The 21,471-nt window shown below is 48.6% G+C and overlaps 1 protein-coding gene across 1 annotated transcript in view; it reads right to left on the bottom strand.

Annotated features, from left to right (window-relative positions):
• Positions 1-21,471, bottom strand: part of LOC149356529 (uncharacterized) — a 57,159-nt gene that overhangs the window by 27,591 nt on the left and 8,097 nt on the right. Inside the window, exons 3-5 of the mRNA XM_089576367.1 lie at positions 12,744-12,867; positions 3,122-3,208; positions 2,108-2,201 (exon numbers count right to left, since the gene is read on the bottom strand). Of these exons, the coding sequence (XP_089432493.1) occupies positions 2,108-2,201; positions 3,122-3,208; positions 12,744-12,867 (305 nt within the window). The remainder of the gene's footprint in view (positions 1-2,107; positions 2,202-3,121; positions 3,209-12,743; positions 12,868-21,471) is intronic.

Below are 21,471 nucleotides of genomic sequence, written 5' to 3'. Positions count from 1 at the left end.
AGTTTACATGAAAAAATTGAAAATGCTGTACCTTATTGTCCACTACTGTACTTCGCGAGCAATGACACAACCACCGCTGGCACAGCTATGACTGCATGCTCTCGATGTCCGGCCTCAGTGACAGGAATAAAATATTTCGGCGAAGACAAACCACTCCTTCAACTTGAGATAACTCGCTCGTGTCGTCTCTTGTTTCTTTCACTTGTCCTGTGTATCGCGCTGCTTTAAGATGATTCCGTTCCAACTTGCCCCGTTTTCTGTTCTCGTTGAGATAACTACGCTGCGGTCTGAGTACAAGCGGCTTTTCCGCATCTGGGAAACACAGCACGTTCTTCCAAAGCAAACAAGAGCGCTTGCTGCTCAAACAAGGCCGCGTCTGGGAAGACACCACAGCTCCTACATGGAACAGATTGAAAACGAGAACAGTGTACACTTTAGAATACAAGCAGCACAGTTGGAGTTCTCACGCGACCGCAGCGAGATGAGAGTGCCTGCGCGAAACTCGCTTGACGGCCGCAGAGGATATGCAAGTCAAGTGCAGCTCCAAGGCTGTCGAGTATCTGGGCTAGTCACGGAAAGTAAGGCGCTCCAGAAGAAGCGAGATGGAGCGAGATGGAGATGGAGATGAAGCGAGAAGCAGCGGTAAAGAACTTGAAGAAGCTCAAAGACGAGTTTAAGAGAGAAAAGGCCAGTTTCAAGACTACAAACACGGCATTGAAAAGACAGCGTGCAAAACCTGTTTTGGAAATGTAGTGCTATTATCCAGGACAGTAAGAGCAAGGATGAGAACTAGCACGAGGATTACAGCTGCTTTGGCCACTTCAACGCCACTCAGCTCAGAGCCCGGAGCGTGTTGAACACTTTCGCCTGCCGCTGTAGGCAATGAAGGAAGAAGCTGGCTCGAGGTGAACGCAGATGGAAAGCAATGCCTTGTTAGCAGCCCTGCATTTAAGGACTTCGGCGCAAGTTGCCTGCCTTGCTTTCCAGCTTTGACTACGCAAAGCCATCTCGGGACTACCATCTAAAAGTTTCAGGTGTTTGAGGTCACTTCAAACCTCTAGCTCACTTTCGATTTCGGCTATTTGCACTTCTTTCCAACATGCGATTTCTAGACACTATTACCTATCAGCGTTTCTAGGGTGGATATTCATGTAACATTCCTGAATTCATAAAATTCTTGGCAAACACTTTCGCTTCAAGTCACGTACTTTGTGCAAGCTCTTCTCTGCACTGTTATAGACAGCAACCACTGACCGCAAGGAACAACCATTTAGCAGTTGTTTCACGAAGTGGCGAGGAGCGTAGATTTTACACTGATATCGATGCTGTCGATGACAAGCATGTATGACAAGCATGTCGACTCAGGTAGGAATAGTGAGGTGTAAGATGGGTAACATCTAATATGAGTAAGAAAATGGGTTTCAAATTAAGGAACAAAATTTCTTGTCTCAGGGAAGCCGCGTGCAAATGTGCAGCTGTGAGAACTGTCGAGCCAGAGTGGTTTGGCTGCCACCGGAGAGCAACAGTGCTCGTAGAAACGTTGCCTGTGTCTCACAAGGAACATAAACAAGAAAATTTCCAGGGCGCACCACACTGAGCTGTAAACTTTTCCCCGCCGCTAAAAGAAGAGTTCTGTTTACGTCACTGCACCTCCACCCCAATTCTAGCTGATCGGAAAAACTTGTTCAAGTTATCCCAACGCTGCGAATACCTAGGCCGGCTTGCACGAAGCAAAGAAGACAGTCTTATTTCCAGTCTAATCTTATTCGCGGTCTAAAAGCTCTCTCGGTTTTGAAAAAAAAGGAAAGGCGCATAGCTGGTTCATTTTGTCAGTGGACACCTCAAATCCACCACGAACTGCGACTGAAAGTTCAGTAACTCCACGTTTTAGTCGGCGTTCATGCGCACTTGAGGCACTCACCGACAAAGTGAACCAGCTATGCGCATTTTCGTAGATCTTGTGTAAGATTAGACTGGGAATAAGACGTTCTTACTTGCCTTGTACAAGCCACCCCTGTTGAACTTCAACAAATTGAGCGCTGTGGGCATCGCGGATCCAGCTAGGAAACAGGGTATTGCTGCCAAAGCAAAAGAAAACAGCTTATACCCATGGTGGTACTGCGAAGCCTCTGGATGACTCCATTGAGTGGCAGACTGCATGTTGGAGGTGCCAGGAAACTGCAGTCCTGGCTCACTGGCCTCTGCATGCGAAGAGAAGACGTACGATAGCAACCAATACCACTTCACGAGGAACATCTCAAAAGAGAACGAAGGGTAAGAAGAGACCTTGTTAGGCTACGAGGTAATTTTGAATGTGAAACTTCAAAAACATCCCTCACACGCACATAAATGAAGGGCACATGACACACATTACAGCATAATAAATGTAGGAAAGGTAACCATAGATGAACTCTTCCGCTGCGCACGTCTGGCACGCATTCAGTTTGGACAATGATGATATTGTCAAAATACGCCTCTGAGAACATGTTGCCGAGAAATTGTTATAGATGCTTCAGTTTCTTTGTGATTTTATGAGACATCATTAACGGTATGAAGGGCTGGGTGCAATATGCATACAAAAGAAACTGACCCGCCGCGGTGGCTCAGTGGCTATGGTGCTCGGCTACTGACCCGAAAGACGTGGGTTCGATCCCGGCCGCGGCGGCTGGAATTTCTTTGGAGGAGAAATTCTAGAGGCCCGTGTACTGTGCGATGTCAGTGCACGTTAAAGAACCCCAGGTGGTCGAAATTTCCGGAGCCCTCCACTACGGCGTCTCTCATAGCCTTAGTCGCTTTGGGACGTTAAACCCCAGAAACCAAACCAAACCAAAAGAAACTGACCGCAAACGAAACCTGCCTTTCAAACGCTTCATTCTCTTTGTGCGCTCTAAACACCGAGTGCCTGTTAGAAGTAGTGAGTGTCTTTTAGGGCCCAAGTGCCTATACAGCACTGCTTCTCTTCTGAAAAGAGGCAAAATAAGTAGTGATCTAGCCCACGTTCCGCGTCGACTACCCCACTGCAGTAACTCAGGCGTGCTGACCCCTCTTAATAGGTCATAGCGCTAACACTCTCTCCTCCAAGCGGTAGCCACATCGCCAGCAATCGAGGAAAAGTACGTACCGCTCTCCCAGTTCTCCGTGGTCACTATGTCCTTGCTGCCGTCATATGCCACGATCCGCTTCATCACTGGCACATCTGCATCGGAGGCTGCGCAGTGTAGACATCCAATGTGTGAGGCGGACACACTCCACCATCGGCAGAGCGTGCACTCTTTCGAGCAATACTATCAACTCTGTCTGCACTTGATCATCATTATGTTCCATTTTTCACCGAAAGTAACCAAGAAAAGTTGTTTGTTGCTGACGCGTGTAGTGAGGCACTTGCAGCACCCCTTAAGCTCTAAATCTGAGGTAAGGAAAATCCTTGTCCCTAGGCCTTTAGAGACATTTTGGTTGTCAGCAGTGATTTGGGAGGTCTACTATGGGGCGGAAAAGCGAACCCGCTTGCTTGGTTATTTTTTGCAAAGACGGTACATGTTTGTAACTGCACTAACCGCTAGTGCGCAGATGTATCATTCCGAAGAGCATTCCATGTCTTTTCATTGAGATCAAGAGATAGCTATAAGAAACGCGGAGGAGGCCTGAATGCATGGAAGCCGCGATATTTAAAATAGGCCTCACATGGCCTTTATTTTCAAAACTACTCATCAAAAACCGTAGTACACCAAGCAGGAGGCTTAAATTTATTTGCATAAGATATATTGAACTTTTCAAATGAGTTCTTTGAAAGAATTAATTAGGCACAATTCCGCTGCTCAGGAGTAGCAGCGAAAGGTGGCGGAAACGGGCAGCCGGCCGTTTGGGGCAGAGAAACCACACAGAGCCTCTTAACATTTTTTAAAGCACAAGTTCTGTGCATGTCTCTCCGTCATCATCATCAGCCTCACTACGCCCAGCACAGGACAAAGGCCTCCTCCGATCTCTACAAATCACACTGTCCTGTGCCAGCTGCAGCCACTATATCCCCGCAAACTTCTTAACCTCATGAGCCCACCTTTCTGCCACCCTTGCTACACTTGGCTTCTCTTACTTTTCATTCTGTTGCCCTTAATGGCCATCGACTCCTTGCCTTCGTATTACATGCCCTTCCTAAGCCCAATTCTTCTTTGTTCACTGACCCACTCTGCCCACTTCATTTCGCTTATCGTTACAATCAATCAATCTAGCGGCGCAGAAGAACTCGAAAAACGCTCAACACAGGACTGGCACTAATTTGGTCTAATTTAGTGCAGTTGATTGTAACAAAAGAGTAATCCAGTGCGACAGAACAAGGAACCGAGAAAAAACTGAGCAAATTCGCACTGTTTTGGTCTGGGCTAGCTGGTTCATTGCAAAAAGGGTTATTCCAGCGTGACTGCACATGGACACGAGAAAATACTTAACATAGGATGGGCGCTGTGTTGAGTGGAATAATCTGGATGAATTTTCTTTTCCAATGAACAAGCTTGTCTGTACCGAAATTCTTAACCGTACACCTATTCCTTTCGATAGCGCGCCGCGTTGACCTCAATTTAGACGAATCCTTTTCGTTGGCCTCCACACTTCTGCACTATAGGCCATTACCGGTATGATATAGCTGTTATACACTTTATCTTGAGAATACTGGTAAACTTACATTCATGATCTGAGAGAACATGCGAAGTGCATTCCACCCAATTCTTACCAATGTAGTTATTTCGCTGCCGTTGTCCCGACCTGCTGTCACTATACCTCTTACCAGTTCCAGCTCCTCGCTACCAATCGTGAACTTTGTTGCCTTTTTTTACGTTTTATACCGCATAAAAATGTCACGCTTAATTACGTGCCCCCTTGGACTATCGGCCGTGCAGACATTTCACTGCCGAAAAAAAAAATTGCTGAGGCTCAGCTTGGCTAAGCCTGGGGAATGCGAAGCATATTAGTGGCTAGGCTTGGTAATACATGGCTTTCCTTGGTTGAATACTTGGTCATTTTAATACAACCACTAGAAGCCTTCGTCGTGGGGGAAGACAACGGCATGGCTACAGCGGAACGCCGACTAACCCCGAGACGCGCGTTGGGTGAGCGCCTGGATTGCCACGGAAGCCGCGTCTGCCTGCCCGGTGGAGCGAGCGTTTCACCTACACCGAGTGTGAACGCGCGTTCGAAATGCGCGGGAATGCGCGGGTGTGACGGCTAGGGGTCCCACGGCGACGGCGCGAGGTGGAGGCCGGCTCTCTCATCCGATGTCACGTGGTGTGACGTCACGGTGTCACGTGGGGGTCCCACGGCGACGGCGTGAGTGGTAGCTCTAGCAATATGCTTCGCATAAAAAGACCGCTTAGGCTACGCACCGCGCACATGAACTGCTCAGAGGCGTCTTAAATTTGTCCTTGAATCCCGCGTCAATGGCCGTGCGTATGGGCGGAATTAGACTAAGGGCCGTTTCACATGCTGCAACTAGAACGAAAATAGTCGGCCTAGTCGGTGACGCCGCAGTGCGATTTTCGCACAGTGCTTTCACATGCAACGCGTGCCCAGCGAATTGGGTCGAAGGGACACGCAAGGTTGCTCGATGTTCGCATAGGCAACCCACGATTAAACGCGACAGAAACGCTGCACAGAATTTGTTGCTGATGTTATGACCAGCGTGTTTTTAGATGCAAGGCAACAGTTGGTATGTTTTGATTAGAATAAACAGTTTTGCTTACGCCGCGGGAACAGCTCCCACGTGACCCCACGCCGAGACGGCGCGTGATGTGACGTCACGTGGGAGCTGTTGTCGCGGACGGTCTCGACGCGCGCGCCTGGAGATCGGCCGTGGCCGCGGCAACAGCTCCCACGTGATAGCACGTCATGCGCAGTCTCGGCGCTGCCCACTGGTCAGTCGCAGAGCGAACACACCGACGCTGCGACTGAATTCCAACCGGACGGAACGTGGTCGCAGGCCGTCTGCGCCTAGACCGACGGCTCTCCCCAGTCGCAGACAGGCAGAATTCGCAGCGTCGCAGGCGAGAATCGCATGCATGTGAAACGGCCCTAAGAGGGCAGACCAGCAGTCGTTTTCTTGATTTTGGCGCCTACTGAGGAACAGTGTTTTCGTCGTTGTGGAAAGGTACTTTGCACCAGGACAGCAACTAGACGAAAGCAGCAAAGCTAAGGCCACGTATGGGCGCGATGCCTGAAATAAGATCTTCTATACAGATACCCTCAAAACTTGTATATCAGATACCGATACAAGATACCCAACCAAAATTGAGTTCCAATACTGTATCGTCGATACACCGATGCAGCACTGAAATAGCTATTTTAAATCTGGCTATATTGTCTGCTAAATTCAGGAATTGTTATTGTATCTGACATGGAGCATTGTATGGAGCACTTGAAAGGGTGCAAAAGAATCTGGCCGCAAAGATTTCTCCAGATTTTTTTTAGCTCCACTGTCACAGCATGTGGCTGCGTTACAATTTGAGCATTGCAATGAAGCCATGGTGCATTGAAACAATCACTGCCATCACTGCAAAACTTTTGTTAAGGCGAACGTTCTTCATGCGGATCGGTCACTGAGCCCTTAATTACACACTAACAACCTAAAAATATTTCTAATGCTCTTCGTTTCTTACCGCATATTTAACGGTTCCTCTCCTTTTGCTATGTGCTAAAAGATGAAAGCTCCATGCGTTTGGCGAAGCTGGACAGTTACTTCCCCATAACTGTGTTCAGCAGACGTTTGAGGGTTAACATTCTTTGTTTAAGGCTAGAACGAAAAGTACAAAGGCAAAGGATAAAAGTAAAAATTGTTAATAGAAAAGCCTATCTTGCTAATCTCCCTAGTTTATACGTTTTTTTACTTCACGGTACTAAGATCTTTCGCTACAACCGCTGGTCCTAAAAGAGCCCCGCCATGCAGCCGTGCTTTAAGCGAAGAAAATGAAAAAGCCTAGGTACACAGCACCACACGAGCACGTTTCCATGCATCATTTTATGAAGGTGGCTTTTACTGCCATAACGTTAAGGGTCCCGTTCAGTTCATGTGCGTTTAGAGTAAATTCCTGACTGGTGGAGAACGTGGGGGCGTCACAAGCGCATTAAATTGCTCTGGTAAATAACCCCGGTAACAATCACACAGTACAACAGTGATGGCGTCACTACAGAATTTCTCACTGGTCATGCCGTCATTCACCACCATTATGTAGTGCATCTGAAAAAAGAAACATAAACGGGCTAAAAAGAAAAACTGTCGAGCCGGGACTCGAACCGGAGCCCCTTGGTTCTTGACCACCGAAGAACCGTTTTTTCCTTATTGCGTTGAAAGAAGTGGGGATAAAATACAGTACAACTCAGGTGATTCGTTACAAAAGTGCAGCACTCTTAGCTAGTAATGAACGTTCGGATTTTTAAGTGAGGCTAGATACCGAAACAACAATCGACTTTCATTATCGCAGTCTCTGTCCTTTATTACGTCGTGGATTTTTCATCGTTCGGTAGACTTGGTTAAAGAGAAGTCTTGTGAGCAAGAAACACTAAAATGTAAGCATAATACAATAAAAAATGAAGCAAAATAAAGAGACGTGTCCGTGTCTGGGAAGTGATAAGCAAAGAGGTCCCCAGGCTGTCAAAGGGACCCGTTTGCACTATGACGTCATACTCTGAAGGCGGATTTTAATTGCCCCCAAAATTGTTATCAGCCGACAAAAATGAAGCATAGCCACGTCGATTCGAGGATGCTCGAGGCATAGTTAAGAAACTGAAGTTTCACTACAGTATCATGAAAACTACAGCATGTTGTAGTGTTCCAGTCCTGTTAATGAAATGAATGCTTCAGCTGATGCAATTGACGCCGCCGGCGAGGATGACCCCAATCAACCAAGTGCGGATGAGTGTGTGATCGTTGTCGTGCTTGCGGTGTAATCAACAAATGTTCTGTAAGTTACACAGCATAACTGCAAAAGTATTTCGTTTCTGTTAGCAACTACCACAACTTGAAATACACTGTGGAAGAATGTCATTTCTACCTTATCAGTGAGCCTGTCTCTTTGATCCTTCTGTCACGGAGTGCGCACAAGCTTAACATTTTTGTACGAGCCGAGAAGGAAGACACCTTCGGGGCTCTTGAAGACGACATCCCTGAGAGAGTGCATGTAAGCGTTTCTGAGCCTCTGGTCGTATAGTACCTGTCAGCGCCGCACAGCTGTTAGTATACCTGCCCGTAACATTTAGTGAAGGTGCTCGGTGGTGCCTTCAACCACCGCGCGCGCACCCACAAGCTTAACCTACGCAATGGCCGTCACCTTGGTACGATGGCGACGACTACCGAACGGCTCCATCCATGCCAACAGCACCGACTGTCGTCCTGGCCGACCCCCGTGATCCGGGCACCTTCTGCGGCACTGACGACGTGTATATCGAGGACCTCTCGCTTCATGACCGTTTCAGCAAGCACAAGAGGTGGGACAGTACGCTCATGCTTGCGAACATTATAATTTACCTTGCCGGAAAAGCAAGCGTATGGTTCGAAACCAAGGACGATCTTTAAGTGCGGAATGTATGCAAACAGAAGCTCTGAGACTTATCTGGGAAGCCTCTCGGAGAGCAGCTCACCGCTAATGAGGAACTTGTTGCTGGTGTCCAATCTTCCATCGAATCCTGCATTTCCGATATTTAGGAAGTCCTGCTTTTGCGCAGAAAGCTGATAAGGAAAATTCGAAGGCAGATAAGGTGGGACACATACAAAAGGCGTTTCTGACGACGCCTTCATGCTTCTCCTGTATAAAGACTGCTCCACAGATGATTCCATTCTACAGCTGTGCCGATGCCTTCAGCAGGCAAACATCGAAAAATTTAGCACCATTTTGACCATCAACCAAACCAGCTGCCAGCTCCTCACGCGAGGATCTACCGACCTTGCGGCACCTTCGAACCCTGACAACTTGACTCGGATCATGCGCCGTGAAATAGAGGCCCTCACCGCCTTTGCCGGACAACACGCTGGCTACTGTATCCCTCATTCAGGCCGTTACTCGCCAGGAGGTTGCAAACATGACCATGTCCTCTAGCCGCACACTGGAGAACCTGTATCAAGGCCAGTCCCTTCTGTGGCCGCTACCGCTACGCCTGCAAACGCCTTCACGAAAGGCTCCCTATAACGCGCAATGCTGGTGAATGGCATGCCCCTGACGATCGGCCAAACTGTTTCGCGTGCTTACGGGTTGGTCACATCCCTTGTCATTGCGGCAGCTATTGCTGCACGCCTCCACGCCCTTCTCTTACGGTGATGGTCGTGCCGACTACGGACGCCGTTTCTTGCCTGGCTGTGAGCCACCCAGCTCCGAGACCGCTTCACCTGCTCATAGGCCGAGCTTCTCACTTTTCCAGCAAACCCACCGTTCTCGCTGCCCTCTTCCTCGCCGCAGCTCCTCCCCATCTGCCGCCGGCCGCTTCTCGGGAAACTAGGCGATGCAGCTCCAGGAGGCGACGCAGCATTAATGCCCAGGAGTGCAAATCTTCTGCTGGCGACTGCTTTTCCTTGCCATCTCCTATACGTCCTTGTGGATTATGCTCTTGTCCATGCCCTCATTGATACTGGCGCCGAAAGATCCGTACGCAGCTAATCTTTTCGCCGCTATCTTAAGGAAGTAACGGCCCCTGCCGCTTCACCCACAGTTCGCCTCGAGGATGGCAGTACTGTTGCCGTTACTGGAATGAGTACTGCCCCTGTCACTGTTGGCGGACATTACATCCCAGTTCTGCTAACCGTCCTTAACCAGTGCCCTCACGACGTGATCCTTAGGCTGGACTTCTTAACAGCTCACTAAGCCCTTATCGACTGCTCAAGCGGCCTTCTTCGACTGGACTTGCCCCGATGCTCTAACGCCCCCTCCAGCTCTACCCGCCTTCGATCCACGAAGTTCGCTCGCCTGCCTCTTGGCAGCTGTCTTCCTCTCTATGCATACTTTTCCGCCTGTTCCTGGTGGCGACTACGTCGATTGCCCCTTGCCGATGCTGTTTGCACCATAACGTCGTTCTACCGCACTTCGTTCTCGTGTCACCCAGAACAGCGCTTGACTCCCTGTCCTTACTTCAGCCGGACGTCCCAAGTTCGTGCCGAAGGCATTTCGCTCGCTTATTTGTCGCCTTTGGCCGCCTGAATCGTTTTACCTCAAACACCTGCTCCGCCTTCTCACACTCGTCCGTTATCCACCTCCGATCGCCCTCTTAGATCTGCACAAGAGCTGCACAAGAGCACAAGAGCTGAGCTCCGAGTAACCTGAACATATTTACCACCTATTGATGTCCTACAGTACCATTCTCGACTTTGTAACTCGACCTGTGTGAAACGTCTGCCGTGCCTCACCGGATTTACACCGGCGATGCCAGTCCTATACACAGAGGCAGTAATGTGTATCTCTTTCTGAAAGCTGCATCATACATGGAGAGCTCCACAAGGTGCTGGCGAACGTCATTACTGAACCTTCCAATAGCCCCCGGAATCCCCTTTGGTGTCGTTAATAACACAGCTCAGAATTGGCGCTTGTGTCCACTATTGCCATCTTAACAAGTCACCAAGAAAGATGTCATTCCTGTTCCACGAATTGATGATGCCCTGGACTGTTTACGCAGAGCTCGCCACTTTTCCTCCGCTGACCTTCGTAGCGGCTACTGGCAAATCTCTGTCGACGAAAGGGACAGTCAGAATACTACTTTTGTTACCCCAGACACTCTCTATCAATTTAAAGGAATGCTTTTTGGGCTTTGTAGTGCCCCCCCCCCCATTTTCACTCATGATGAACTTCTTGCTCTGCGCCTTTAAGTGGACAACTTGTCTTTACTACTTGGACGGCGTCATTGTTTTCTCGCCCAGATTTGAAAACCCCCTTCTGGATTTTCGCCCCTTTTTGCGTGCTTCCGCTGCGCTGGGTTCATGATTAACTTAAACAAATGCAGTTTTTGTCACCAGAAGCTAAAAGTTCTAGCCCGCCTGGCTGATACTACTAGCTTTCGGCCCGATCCCCACAAAGCTCGCGCTGTCATTGGCTTTACCACTCCCTTTTTGCCCAGTGATGTGAGCAATTTCATCGGACGCTTTCTCCAGCCCCATTGCTGTCCTCGCTAACTCACCTGCCCTGGCCCACTTCGACCTTTTTGACCCGAGCATCGAGTGTCGTTAAAATACACGATGCACTAAAAACGTATTTTCGATACCGACACGCCGATACTTTCATTTTTGGCAAGAGGTGCCTAATATCGAGAAACAAAAGGTATCGAAATATAGTATCGAAGATACATGTATCTTGATTGTGTCTATACGCGCGAAGACGGTGAACATGTAGATGTATGCATCTTCGATACTGTCCATGCCTGATTCGAAACCTTCGCATTATGTGGTCGCCATAACGTCCCGTTACGAGTACCTCGACATCCTGCATTATGCCAGGGTGAACGCATAGCATAAAGTCTACTTCATGTTGAGTCTCTCCATTGGGGCGCTTCAAGAACTTTTCCTGTGCTCTGTTTCCGGAAGAAGGTCTTGAAGACCGATAAATGATTTCTCTCCATGAACTCTACGAATTACTCCACCTTGCAATTCCTACACCACTGACGATACTCGCCCACTGCCTGCATCTTGCTTACCGGCATTCATGCCTGTCAAGCATACAGATGGAAGACTTGTAATCAGGGCGTTTCTAAGAAATGAATGACATTACCTTCAAGCCGATTCGACCACAGATTTTGAGGTAAAAAAAAGCAGTGCACAGTTGCACCCATGCCTTCGAAAAAATATTTCAACATCGGCACGCATCTGTACCAGAGTCTTTTCGACGTATAAGACAACTTGGCTTACAATTGGAAACTGCTTAATGAACTCTTATGAGTCAGTTGACTGATGAGAAAAGATAACAGCTCAAATATTCTTCAAAATGGATTTTTTTTTTTAGCGAAGTGGGTCTCGTCGACCTCTGCAGCGCACTAGTGAAATCATGCAAAAGACCAAGTATCCTTATTAGCGTAAGGTAAAAACGCACTGAATTGTTTGTTTGATAATTGATAGTTGTGTAGTTCGGTAATTCGACGGTTTAAAGGAGAGGTGCCAAACCTCACAGTACTCGCCCATAAAACACTCTTAAACAGATTTCACACTTTTTCGTGCTTATTGCAGCAAACCACGGCCGTAAATGACAGGTCTCTGGTACCTCAATTTTCATAGTTGAAGCACCAGAATGTAAACAAGAATTCGGGACATGAAGTTCAAAACAGCCGCTTCCCTCAAACATGGGAAGTCAAACTTGGAACAGTTATTGATGTTCGGATGATAAAGCATGTACGTGGAAACCAATCTAATGCACTCCCAGATGAAAGCAGGCATACCGTTTGCAACCGAAAGCCATTGTAAATTATTCCTATCACACCTTATTCGATGACACTACATGGCAAACAGAAAAAAAGTTTTAAGACTTTAGTCGCAAAGAAAAGAAAAGAATGCGCGATACAGGCATCTGGAGCTGTACATAAATGTGTGCTTATGACAAAGATTCAGCAATTCTAGGTGTTTCAGCTTCACCGTTTTTAAAGCGGCACTTAGTCGGCCTGAGTGAAGCTTCAAAGCTCCAGTGTGGCGATTTGGTCATAATGCACTTCTCGTACGCTGGAATTCAAGCCTCTTTTTTTAAGCATCAGCTCAGGATAACCCCAAGAATTATACAAAAATGACCAGCTGGTCGACGTACGTGGCTCGGTGTAATTGATGGCTTTGTTCAGAGGGCACGTGTAAATATGGTGCATGAGCATGTACGGCTCCACCTCGTGGTCAGGAGAGAAGGGGCATTGCTTCATGCCTTCCCCACGGCACGACTGCAAAGGAGAAAAGAGAGCCGGAACACATGCTTCAAAAGAGAGAAAATGCAATGCTTACGCTGCCCGCGCTCAGATAGTTAAAGTCAGCTAAAGCTCGGTACAGAGAGCGCTAGCACGATGCTTTAGTCCACTAATTGTATCCGTGCCAGGATGTCACCGCTGTCACTGCTCTTATCTCCACACCGCAAAGTTCATACATCGTACACAAGCGCCAGTAACGTGCCTATGGAAATCCATTCACGCCTTCTGTCTAAAGGTAAGTCAGCGGTATGACGTAGGGACCTGTAAGCATGACCATCGACGATCATAACACTGGTGCCTATGCTGTTCACAGCTCCTTTTCCATTCCACCACCGTCTTCACACTGCAAGCTCGGCGTAAAGCTAGCGCGATGCCCCGTCGACCGTGTGCTGCTCCTCCCCTTTTCGCTTGACTCTGAAGATAAAACTGCCATGCGACCTAGTTGGTACAGCATCTTGCAGACATACTGCGCAGAAATACGACGGACGCACAAAGGACAGACAAACAAGTGGCGACTCGCAGATTAGCGTTCATTATTTGTAAAACACTCAATATGGTGACAAAAATAACTGATCCAAGTTTCAAAACATACTAAAAAAATGTGTGCACAAAACAACATTGACACAGAAGAAAGAAATGAGGCGTGGCTAGATATGACAACTGCCTTTCACGCAGAACAACTGACAGCCCGCGAACACGTTCTTATAGATAAGAGAAACCTCTGACACCGTTCTAGTCAGTTTATTAGGATGGCAAAGGGAATTTGTGGTTTGACCAATAAAAGAATCCCACCCACGGCCTTCAATACAGGCTTTGCTAAAATTTAAGACGTCCTTCCGAAAGATAAGTTGCGCTCTTGCAAGCGTACTGTCGGGGACTAATGTCGCCAGGACGCGTCATCGGGAACAGAAGCTGATAGCTCTATGATTAGCCGCTGCCTGCAGACCATACTTGTCGAGGTGAATTCGGACTCGCATGCTGTCATGTGTGATAGTGATAGCAGGTATGGATAGCAGGTGCTCGCTAACAAAGATCACCGCTATTAGCCAAAATCACTTGACGCGCGTCCTGAAGAATTTTGTCCCCCATAGTACATTTCAGCACCATCCAGTTTGTCCGAGATAGATTAGGGCAGAAAAAGATATATTTTATTTTTCGTAAAAATAAAATATCACCGATAAAAAAGATCAATTAGGTATTTCTGAGTATATTTGGAGGCAATAACACCGTGTTCATCCGCCAGGAATTGTTGGGAGCGCTACTGTTTGCGTTCAGTTCGTTTTTCATCTTTGTCCTTTCATGGGCACTTCCAATTGCAGCCACTTTCCGTCTCTTATAAGTTATTAATAGCTTGCAATCGTTTTAAAATGATATATTCTGTGGTTACATGCATTGATGCACATATTCATAAGTAGTGCGTTGAGAGGTCAACATAACACGATTAAGCCTGCTGAAATGGTATTTGTTCGCGACCCAAACTATCAGATCAAACTCTACCAGCTTTCACTGGCTTTGACAGTAGCGCAATCTACGCGCACACAAGTTTTGTACAGATACAGGCAAAGGGCTGATTTCTGTTTTTAGATCTTCCCAGGAGACATGCGAGAACAGGTAAATGGTGTGGACAGGTCGCGGAAGGAGAAGACCGATTTCAATAGAAGAATCCAAGTTCTCTTCGAGCGGAAACGATGGGATTCGTTGTATGCGTCGTCCGAAACGCAATTATATGAACAATCGTCATTAACTTTCCATGCTAAACCACAGCAGCGGGAACGTAACGACACGGGGCTGATTCCCCGCTCGTGGAGTTTTTCTTGACTGAATTCAAGGTATCATGAGCAAAAAGTTTCATCGGGGCCTTCTTGTAGAGGTTATGCTTCCATAGGCACGCAAGAATCTGGGATTTAGATGCGTTTCCGCAAAACTATGATCCGAAACATTATTCTATGCTTCTCAAAAATTCGTTGAAGAAGAGAGCGGTGAACAATTTGGACTGGCCAAGGGAGTCTGCTCAGAGTGTTTGAATTGAGAAACTTCGGGCAAGCATCCCGTGTTGTACGAGGGACAGAAGCGCGAGTAGCACCGAACAGAAACTAGACCAGCGGCTCAGAAAGTAGGGAAACATAGTCTAGACGTTCACTGACAACTTAAAATGTGAAAACAGTCCGACGTAACGCGCTCGCCCACGCTGCTTTACGTTGGCGAAAACAACTGCTAATATAGTCCGACGCTCTGCAGCGCCAACGTAACCGGCGGCTGCCAGCGCGCCCCGAAGTACCCGGCACAGATCTAGCTCTTGCTCCATTCGCGCGCCAGAACAGCCAACTGCGTCGACCCACAATGGATCGCACAGAGAAAAATGGCTGATGCCTCCCCGAACATGAGTGGCGCCGGCGGCTCGAACGTTGCACATGCGTCGGATGGCGTGGTGGAGAGGTTCATCGAAGCCATAAAACGACACCACTGTGTGTATGACTACAAACGACTCGATTTCAGCGCGTGGGAACAGATACGGCACAGCAGCGCTCTCTCCACAGGTTAGCTGCTCACGACTGCAGTTTTCGGTTTCATTTGTAGGTTTCTCGGCCTGAGCATAGCACTTGCTACACGCGCCGTAATGTTTGATCTCATTTTGGTCCCATTTTCCTTTACAGTTGAAGAATGCGACAACTTGCGGAAAGAGCACACATGTTACAAACACCGTTCCAACACAAGTGTGTTATGTCACTAGTGCAAGCCATGCATAACTCCAGAACATTGCTAAATTTAGATTGAGATTGCTAAATAAAGCCACATTTTTAGCTGACGTGTGAATTTTGCTTGCTTTGTATGCAAATGAACGCCGTTCTAAGAAGAAGAGGCAACAAAATCATGTTGTGCATTAGCATCGCTTGACTACCCTCAGTTGCCATGGCAAGGAACGCTTTGGGAACATGAAGCACTCCAATGGCGTCTCGAATTCACATGGCATCTGAAGATGAGCGGCTGCCCTCTGATGGGTTATGCGCGCTATGGACTGCCTCCAGCCGCCTTCTTGGATTCTGTCACCACTGACCCTGTCACTACAATCATTGAGGCAATAGACACTGAGAGAGCAGAAAATTACGCAGGCAAAATTATGTCCGCTGGCAACTCCACATCGGTTCCTAGGAAGGAGAGCCACCGGGAAACCAAAATTCCAAACACGTTCTAAACCCGTTTCTAAACCTCTAAACGTTCTCAACCTTTCGGCGTCATTGAGTAGTATGCCTAATAAAGTTTAAACTGTTTTTAAAACAAGGCTTTTCAGGTAAAAAGCAGCTTTTTTTCGGCATAGTAATACCAGTGTTGGCGGCCGTCCAAAAATAGGTGAATCATGTTATGTAGTGAAGTGAATAAATAGATCCTAATAGTTAACTATCACTGATAGACACCTAATTGCAATCAGAGATCTGTAGCCGGCCACTAGTGATAGCCATATCAGAGTTCCGAATTTCAAAACGCGATTAGTCTCATCGCTGTGGCTGGACAAATTTCTGCCATTTCTCGCGCCATTCGAAAACCGCGCTCTTGCGGGAGGGTGCAGAGCGACATCTATCAAAACGTCACACCCCGTGAGGCGTCTAAAGCGTAACATTGCGAGATACCCGATCCATACCGATTCCACAATCAATTCTATAGCCATCCAACAAGCCAATCCTTATTGTAATTCATAATGCAAGAAGCGAAACCATAATCCACAATCCAATCCATAATCCACAAAGGCACGAGCTGTCAATGAAGAAAACTATTAGAAAATTTCCGTCTAGGTAGGAATCGAACACGGGCCTGCGGCGTGCGACTCGACTAGGTGCGAGACGGGGACGATTGTTCTGCGCCACGGTGGTTCGACTTTAGCAAAAGAATGAAAGCGTGCCTAGTGAATGCAGAGTTGTCCTAGAAGCGTACATGCACATATAAATTGCAGATGCCGCAATTTACGGAGTACAAGACGCTTGGCGTATTGTATTGCTTGGCGTATTGTAGCGCCATCATGCGGCACCCACGGAAAATCTCTCACGCAAAGTACAATGCTAGCCCAGCAGATGGCGCCATAATGCAAGCACAAATGTTTTCCGATTATCTCAGGTAAGTTGTCTTAAGTGCCTCCTTGAATTTTTCCGAATAGCGCGACAAAAAGTTAAAGGACGCTTAAGCCTCGCCTTTAAGAGTGTAACGCGACAGAGTGTCGCAGCCTGCCAGGGAGCCCGCGGAACGCCATCGCCAATTCGGCACGAAGCCTACCCCGTTGGACAAATTGCTCGAAGTCTCTAGGAGGCCTCTCAACAAATCCGATGCCACGAATGCCAGCATAGCTTCCGCGCTGAACGAACGGGCAGCAAGCCGCATGGTGAACACGCCTTGAATGTGCGCTGCGTTGTTCGCCGCTCACCGCGTGATTTTTGCGTCCCCGCACGGCCCCATGCGCCCGAACGAGACGAGCGGGAGGCGCTAAAGCCCCTCAATGAAACAAAAGTAGCGAAAAGCTTTGAACTTTCCGACACACCTCCTCTCCTAGCGCGCTGCCGGGTAATCGAGCCTCTCATTGGCTGACGCGCCATGGTCACGTGTTAGCGCGCGCTTTTTGGCTCCGCAGCAGACGCCGGCGCCATTGCCGGGGCTTCGTTTCCTTTTGCAACACAGTTTTGGCGGGAGCGTTTTCCCACCTTTGATGGTGTCTACGCGCTGCGGCGACGCCGAGCTTTTGTTGCACTTGCGGGTGCAACAGCCAAGGAGGCAGTGGGAAAGGTTTTTCGTCATTCCGTCCGCAAAAAGCAATGCGGCTCGCCGAAAAATTTGGCTGCATAGGATCGGCGGGGAAAGCATTGATAATGAGCTGGATCCCTGTCTTTACGATGCGAGTGCCGCTCTTCAGTTGTCAGTCGCGTTTTTTTTTTCGGAGGATTTGGTGTGAAGCGCGAGCGACTGCAGTCTTTCTTCGCACTTAATGCCATCTGGCATGGCTGTAGATGGATTCGTTCGCTCGCGGGCTACAAAAGTCTTGCTGCTCGTTGTCTTAGCCCCGCCTTTCACGCTGCTGGCTCTGCTAGGCTCTGCAAGCGTAGCTTTGATGTAGCGCACGTTTTGTGGCGTATTCGTGGTTGATGTCGGACTCGTTCGCGGGCTCGACTCAGAACTTGCGCTTCATTTTGTTTGAAGTCTGCTGTTTACGCTGCTCGTGGTGCAGGCCTAGCTAGGTTTCATGTTGCGCGCATCGCTGGACGCATTTGTTTTGTTGCAGCTGGACTCCTTCGCGCACGAACTCGATTCCAAAGGGGCGGTCCTCGCTGCTGAAGCCCCCGCTGTTCATGCTTGAAAGAATGTCGTACGCCAAAAAAGGACGAAACAGGAAGGAAAAAACACAGAACAGGAAAGAGGCAAGACAATGTACCAACTAACCCGTCAAAAAGTTCTACTCGCGGTGCAGGACTAGCATTCATGCTGCGCGCAATGCTGACCGCATTTGTTCTGGCAGGGTTCATACCGAAATCGGTCGTTACTGTGCCCAGGAATAGCGACCGAACTATCGCTTGAATACTCGATATCTGCTTGGATAATACTTGAGAATGCATGCGAGGACCTCCGTCAAACATAGTTGCATACTTTTTTTGTGTGTTTTCAACTTTCGCGTGAAGCAACTTCCTAAACGGACAACGTTTTGCTTCGAACTGGACTGAGTGAATTTGAATTTTTGTTTTTCAGCTCCAACTTTTTTCGCGCTGCTTCGACCGAAAGCGATTAATGAACTGCGGCAGTCCAGACTGTTGCGCATTATGCATGGCAATTACACGATTGAAGACAGTGTCCTCTTATAAGCCATTATTGCGTATGCTGACCCAAGATGACAATCACTTAAACAAACATTAGAGTGGGTCGTAAAGCGCTGTAGCTGCGCGCGATGCAGCGGTCAAAAGCCTTTTTTAATTGCTGTTACTCAACCCAAACTATTAACCCTGCATAAAAATTATTCTCCTCACAACCGTGTAACAGTGCGCAACTAGGGATCGCCAGCCTGCGAAGTGTCCGAGATATATAGTAACTCTGAAATAACCGCTAGGCTTTCCTGCAATAAAAAAAATTTGCAACTTAGGTAAATAGGAACCTACGCAGAGCCGATTGCCCGAGAAAACGCGCTTTTGAGAGAATATACTATGGCAGCATTACACCGCCATCCATTCATATAAAGCCTAGGCCGCACGTCTATTTGTACGTCGTACCACTTCCCATTGGCGGAGTTAATTATGGTTAAGATTAGGCAAAAGACGCCGAGCTCGCTCGCGCATGCTATTAGACACCTTTAGCATTCCGTGTACCGTGTTCCCGTTACCAGTACCGGAGTACCGGGAGCCCGCGCGCAGCCAATGCGCATGCTCACATCGCCTTGACGGCGCCAGATGGCACCACGTACCGAGCAGCTACACGCACGCCTGCAGCATCGGGACCAATCAGAGTGTGCTCACCGGTGGTGGGCGGTCTCCCGGTACTCCAGTAACGGCAACGGTAACGTGGTACACGGTATGCTAAAGGTGTCTATTTCCACCGTGTGCACCGCAATCAAAGCGATCGCAGTTCAAAAAGTTCCGATAAAGCAGTGCAGCATAGGTCAGGGCAGTTGTTTGAGTATACCTATAATTTTTTAATCTCCCATATCATGATCGCATTGCGGCTGAGTCGAAGGCAGAAAATGCAAAAAGTTGATTCGAGCGGGCGGTCCACTGCGCGCCGAAGCGCGAGCATTGAGGAACAACACTCTGAGGATATTCTCGGCCACGCACGCCACTTCCACCGAATCACATCGATCGCAGTACAAAAAGTTTCGATAAAGGAATCCAACGATGCTGGGGGCAGTTATTTGAGTAACTAATTCTTCATCTCCCATGCCATGATCTCATTTCGAGAGAAGACAAGGCAGAAAACGCACGCACGGTCTACTGCGCGCCATAGGGCGAGCGTTGGGAGCGTCTGCTAGCTTCCCGCGGCCTAGGTGCCGCCACCGTCGGCGCCCGGGAGGAGCCGAGAGAAGGAGCGCCGGCATAGGAGGAGGAGGGACGAGATGTCGTTACTTTTATGCGAAGCATACTACTTTAGCTACCACTTCAGCCCTTCACCGTGGTTATGCGCCTCCAAATCACGTGATACATGACGTCACACCACGTGACACGATGACGTCACGACAGTGGAGAAACGGGGGGCCCACCTCGCGCCGTCGCTGTGGTTGTGCGCCTCCAAATCACGTCATATATGACGTCACACCACGTGACACGATGACGTCACGACAGTGGAGAAACGGGGGGCCCACGCGCCGTCGCTGTGGTTGTGCGCCTCCAAATCACGTGATACATGACGTCACACCACGTGACTTGATGACGTCACGACAGTGGAAAAACGGGGGCGCACCTCGCGCCGTCGCTGTGGTTGTGCGCCTCCAAATTACGCGACACGAAGATGCTTCGCATTCTCGAGGCTTAACCAAGTTAAGCCTCAGCCATTTTTAGTTTATTGAGGGGCTTTAGGAGGCGCTGCCGTCGCGCGCTATCTGTTGGGGCAGTGGCGTACATTGCGAGGAGGAGGTTTCAGGGGCCGCCGTCTGATGGCGCTACGTGCGCGCCAAGCGAAGAGATATTTTTCGCTCACGGCCAACGCCGCCGACGACGTCACCGGCTTTTCTGCGAGACGGGACCCTTAACGCTGTCGCGTTAAAAGCCACAAGTTAGTTGAGCCCCTTCGGTGACGGTGATCGCGTTTTCTAAATTTTGAAAGCTGACATGGCTATTATTAAGGGCTGGCAGCAAATCTCTTAGTAGTGTAATAGCTTAAACCTCACTATGAGAATTTAGTTCGGCACTTTAGTATCTTGTGTAATTCGCCAGTTTTTTTACGTCCGCCAACACTGGTACTAATATGCCGCAACAGCTTCCCTTTAACTCAACAGCATTTATTTCAAAGTTAGCAATCGGCTTTCCTGTGACACCTGCTATGTAACTAAGGAAGTTTCCGCATAAGCGACAGCACAAAGTGGAGCCGAAAGAGGAACCGCACACCGAAGACGAAGCTGACGGAGCTCGGGCTATGCTCTCGCACCTTACTTGGCTCTAACGCGATGATCGACAACCCGATCCAACCTGGCCAGCCTGTTTCCGCCGCTGTGATCTCTTCCTGTACCATGCGTCACCGCGACCCTGCCATCTTCAGCTGCACGAACGACACCGACATATAAGACTGGGTTGCCTCCTACAAACTTGTGAGCCCCTTCAACGAACGGGATGATGCCGTTAAGATCACTAACGTCATCTTTTGCTTGACAGACGCCGCGAACACTTACCGTTACAAAACCACGAAGACAATTTTTCTACCAGAGCGGCGCTCAGAATCAGCCTGACCGACGTGTTCTGCAGCCCCACTACCCAGAAACTTCGCGCCGAACAAAAGTTGCGCAGTCGGGCCCAGCAGGCAGGCCAAAACTTGACAAGTTATATCAGAGATGCCGTGGACTTATGTACACGCCTGAATCCATTTTTTAGTGAGGCTAACAAAATCAAGCACATTCTGAAAAGGATTGAG

This window comes from Amblyomma mixtum, chromosome 3 (genome assembly GCF_055824585.1).
Source record: "Amblyomma mixtum isolate Tamu chromosome 3, ASM5582458v1, whole genome shotgun sequence".
Lineage (NCBI taxonomy): Eukaryota > Metazoa > Arthropoda > Arachnida > Ixodida > Ixodidae > Amblyomma > Amblyomma mixtum.
This window is presented reverse-complemented; position numbering and strand designations above follow the sequence as displayed.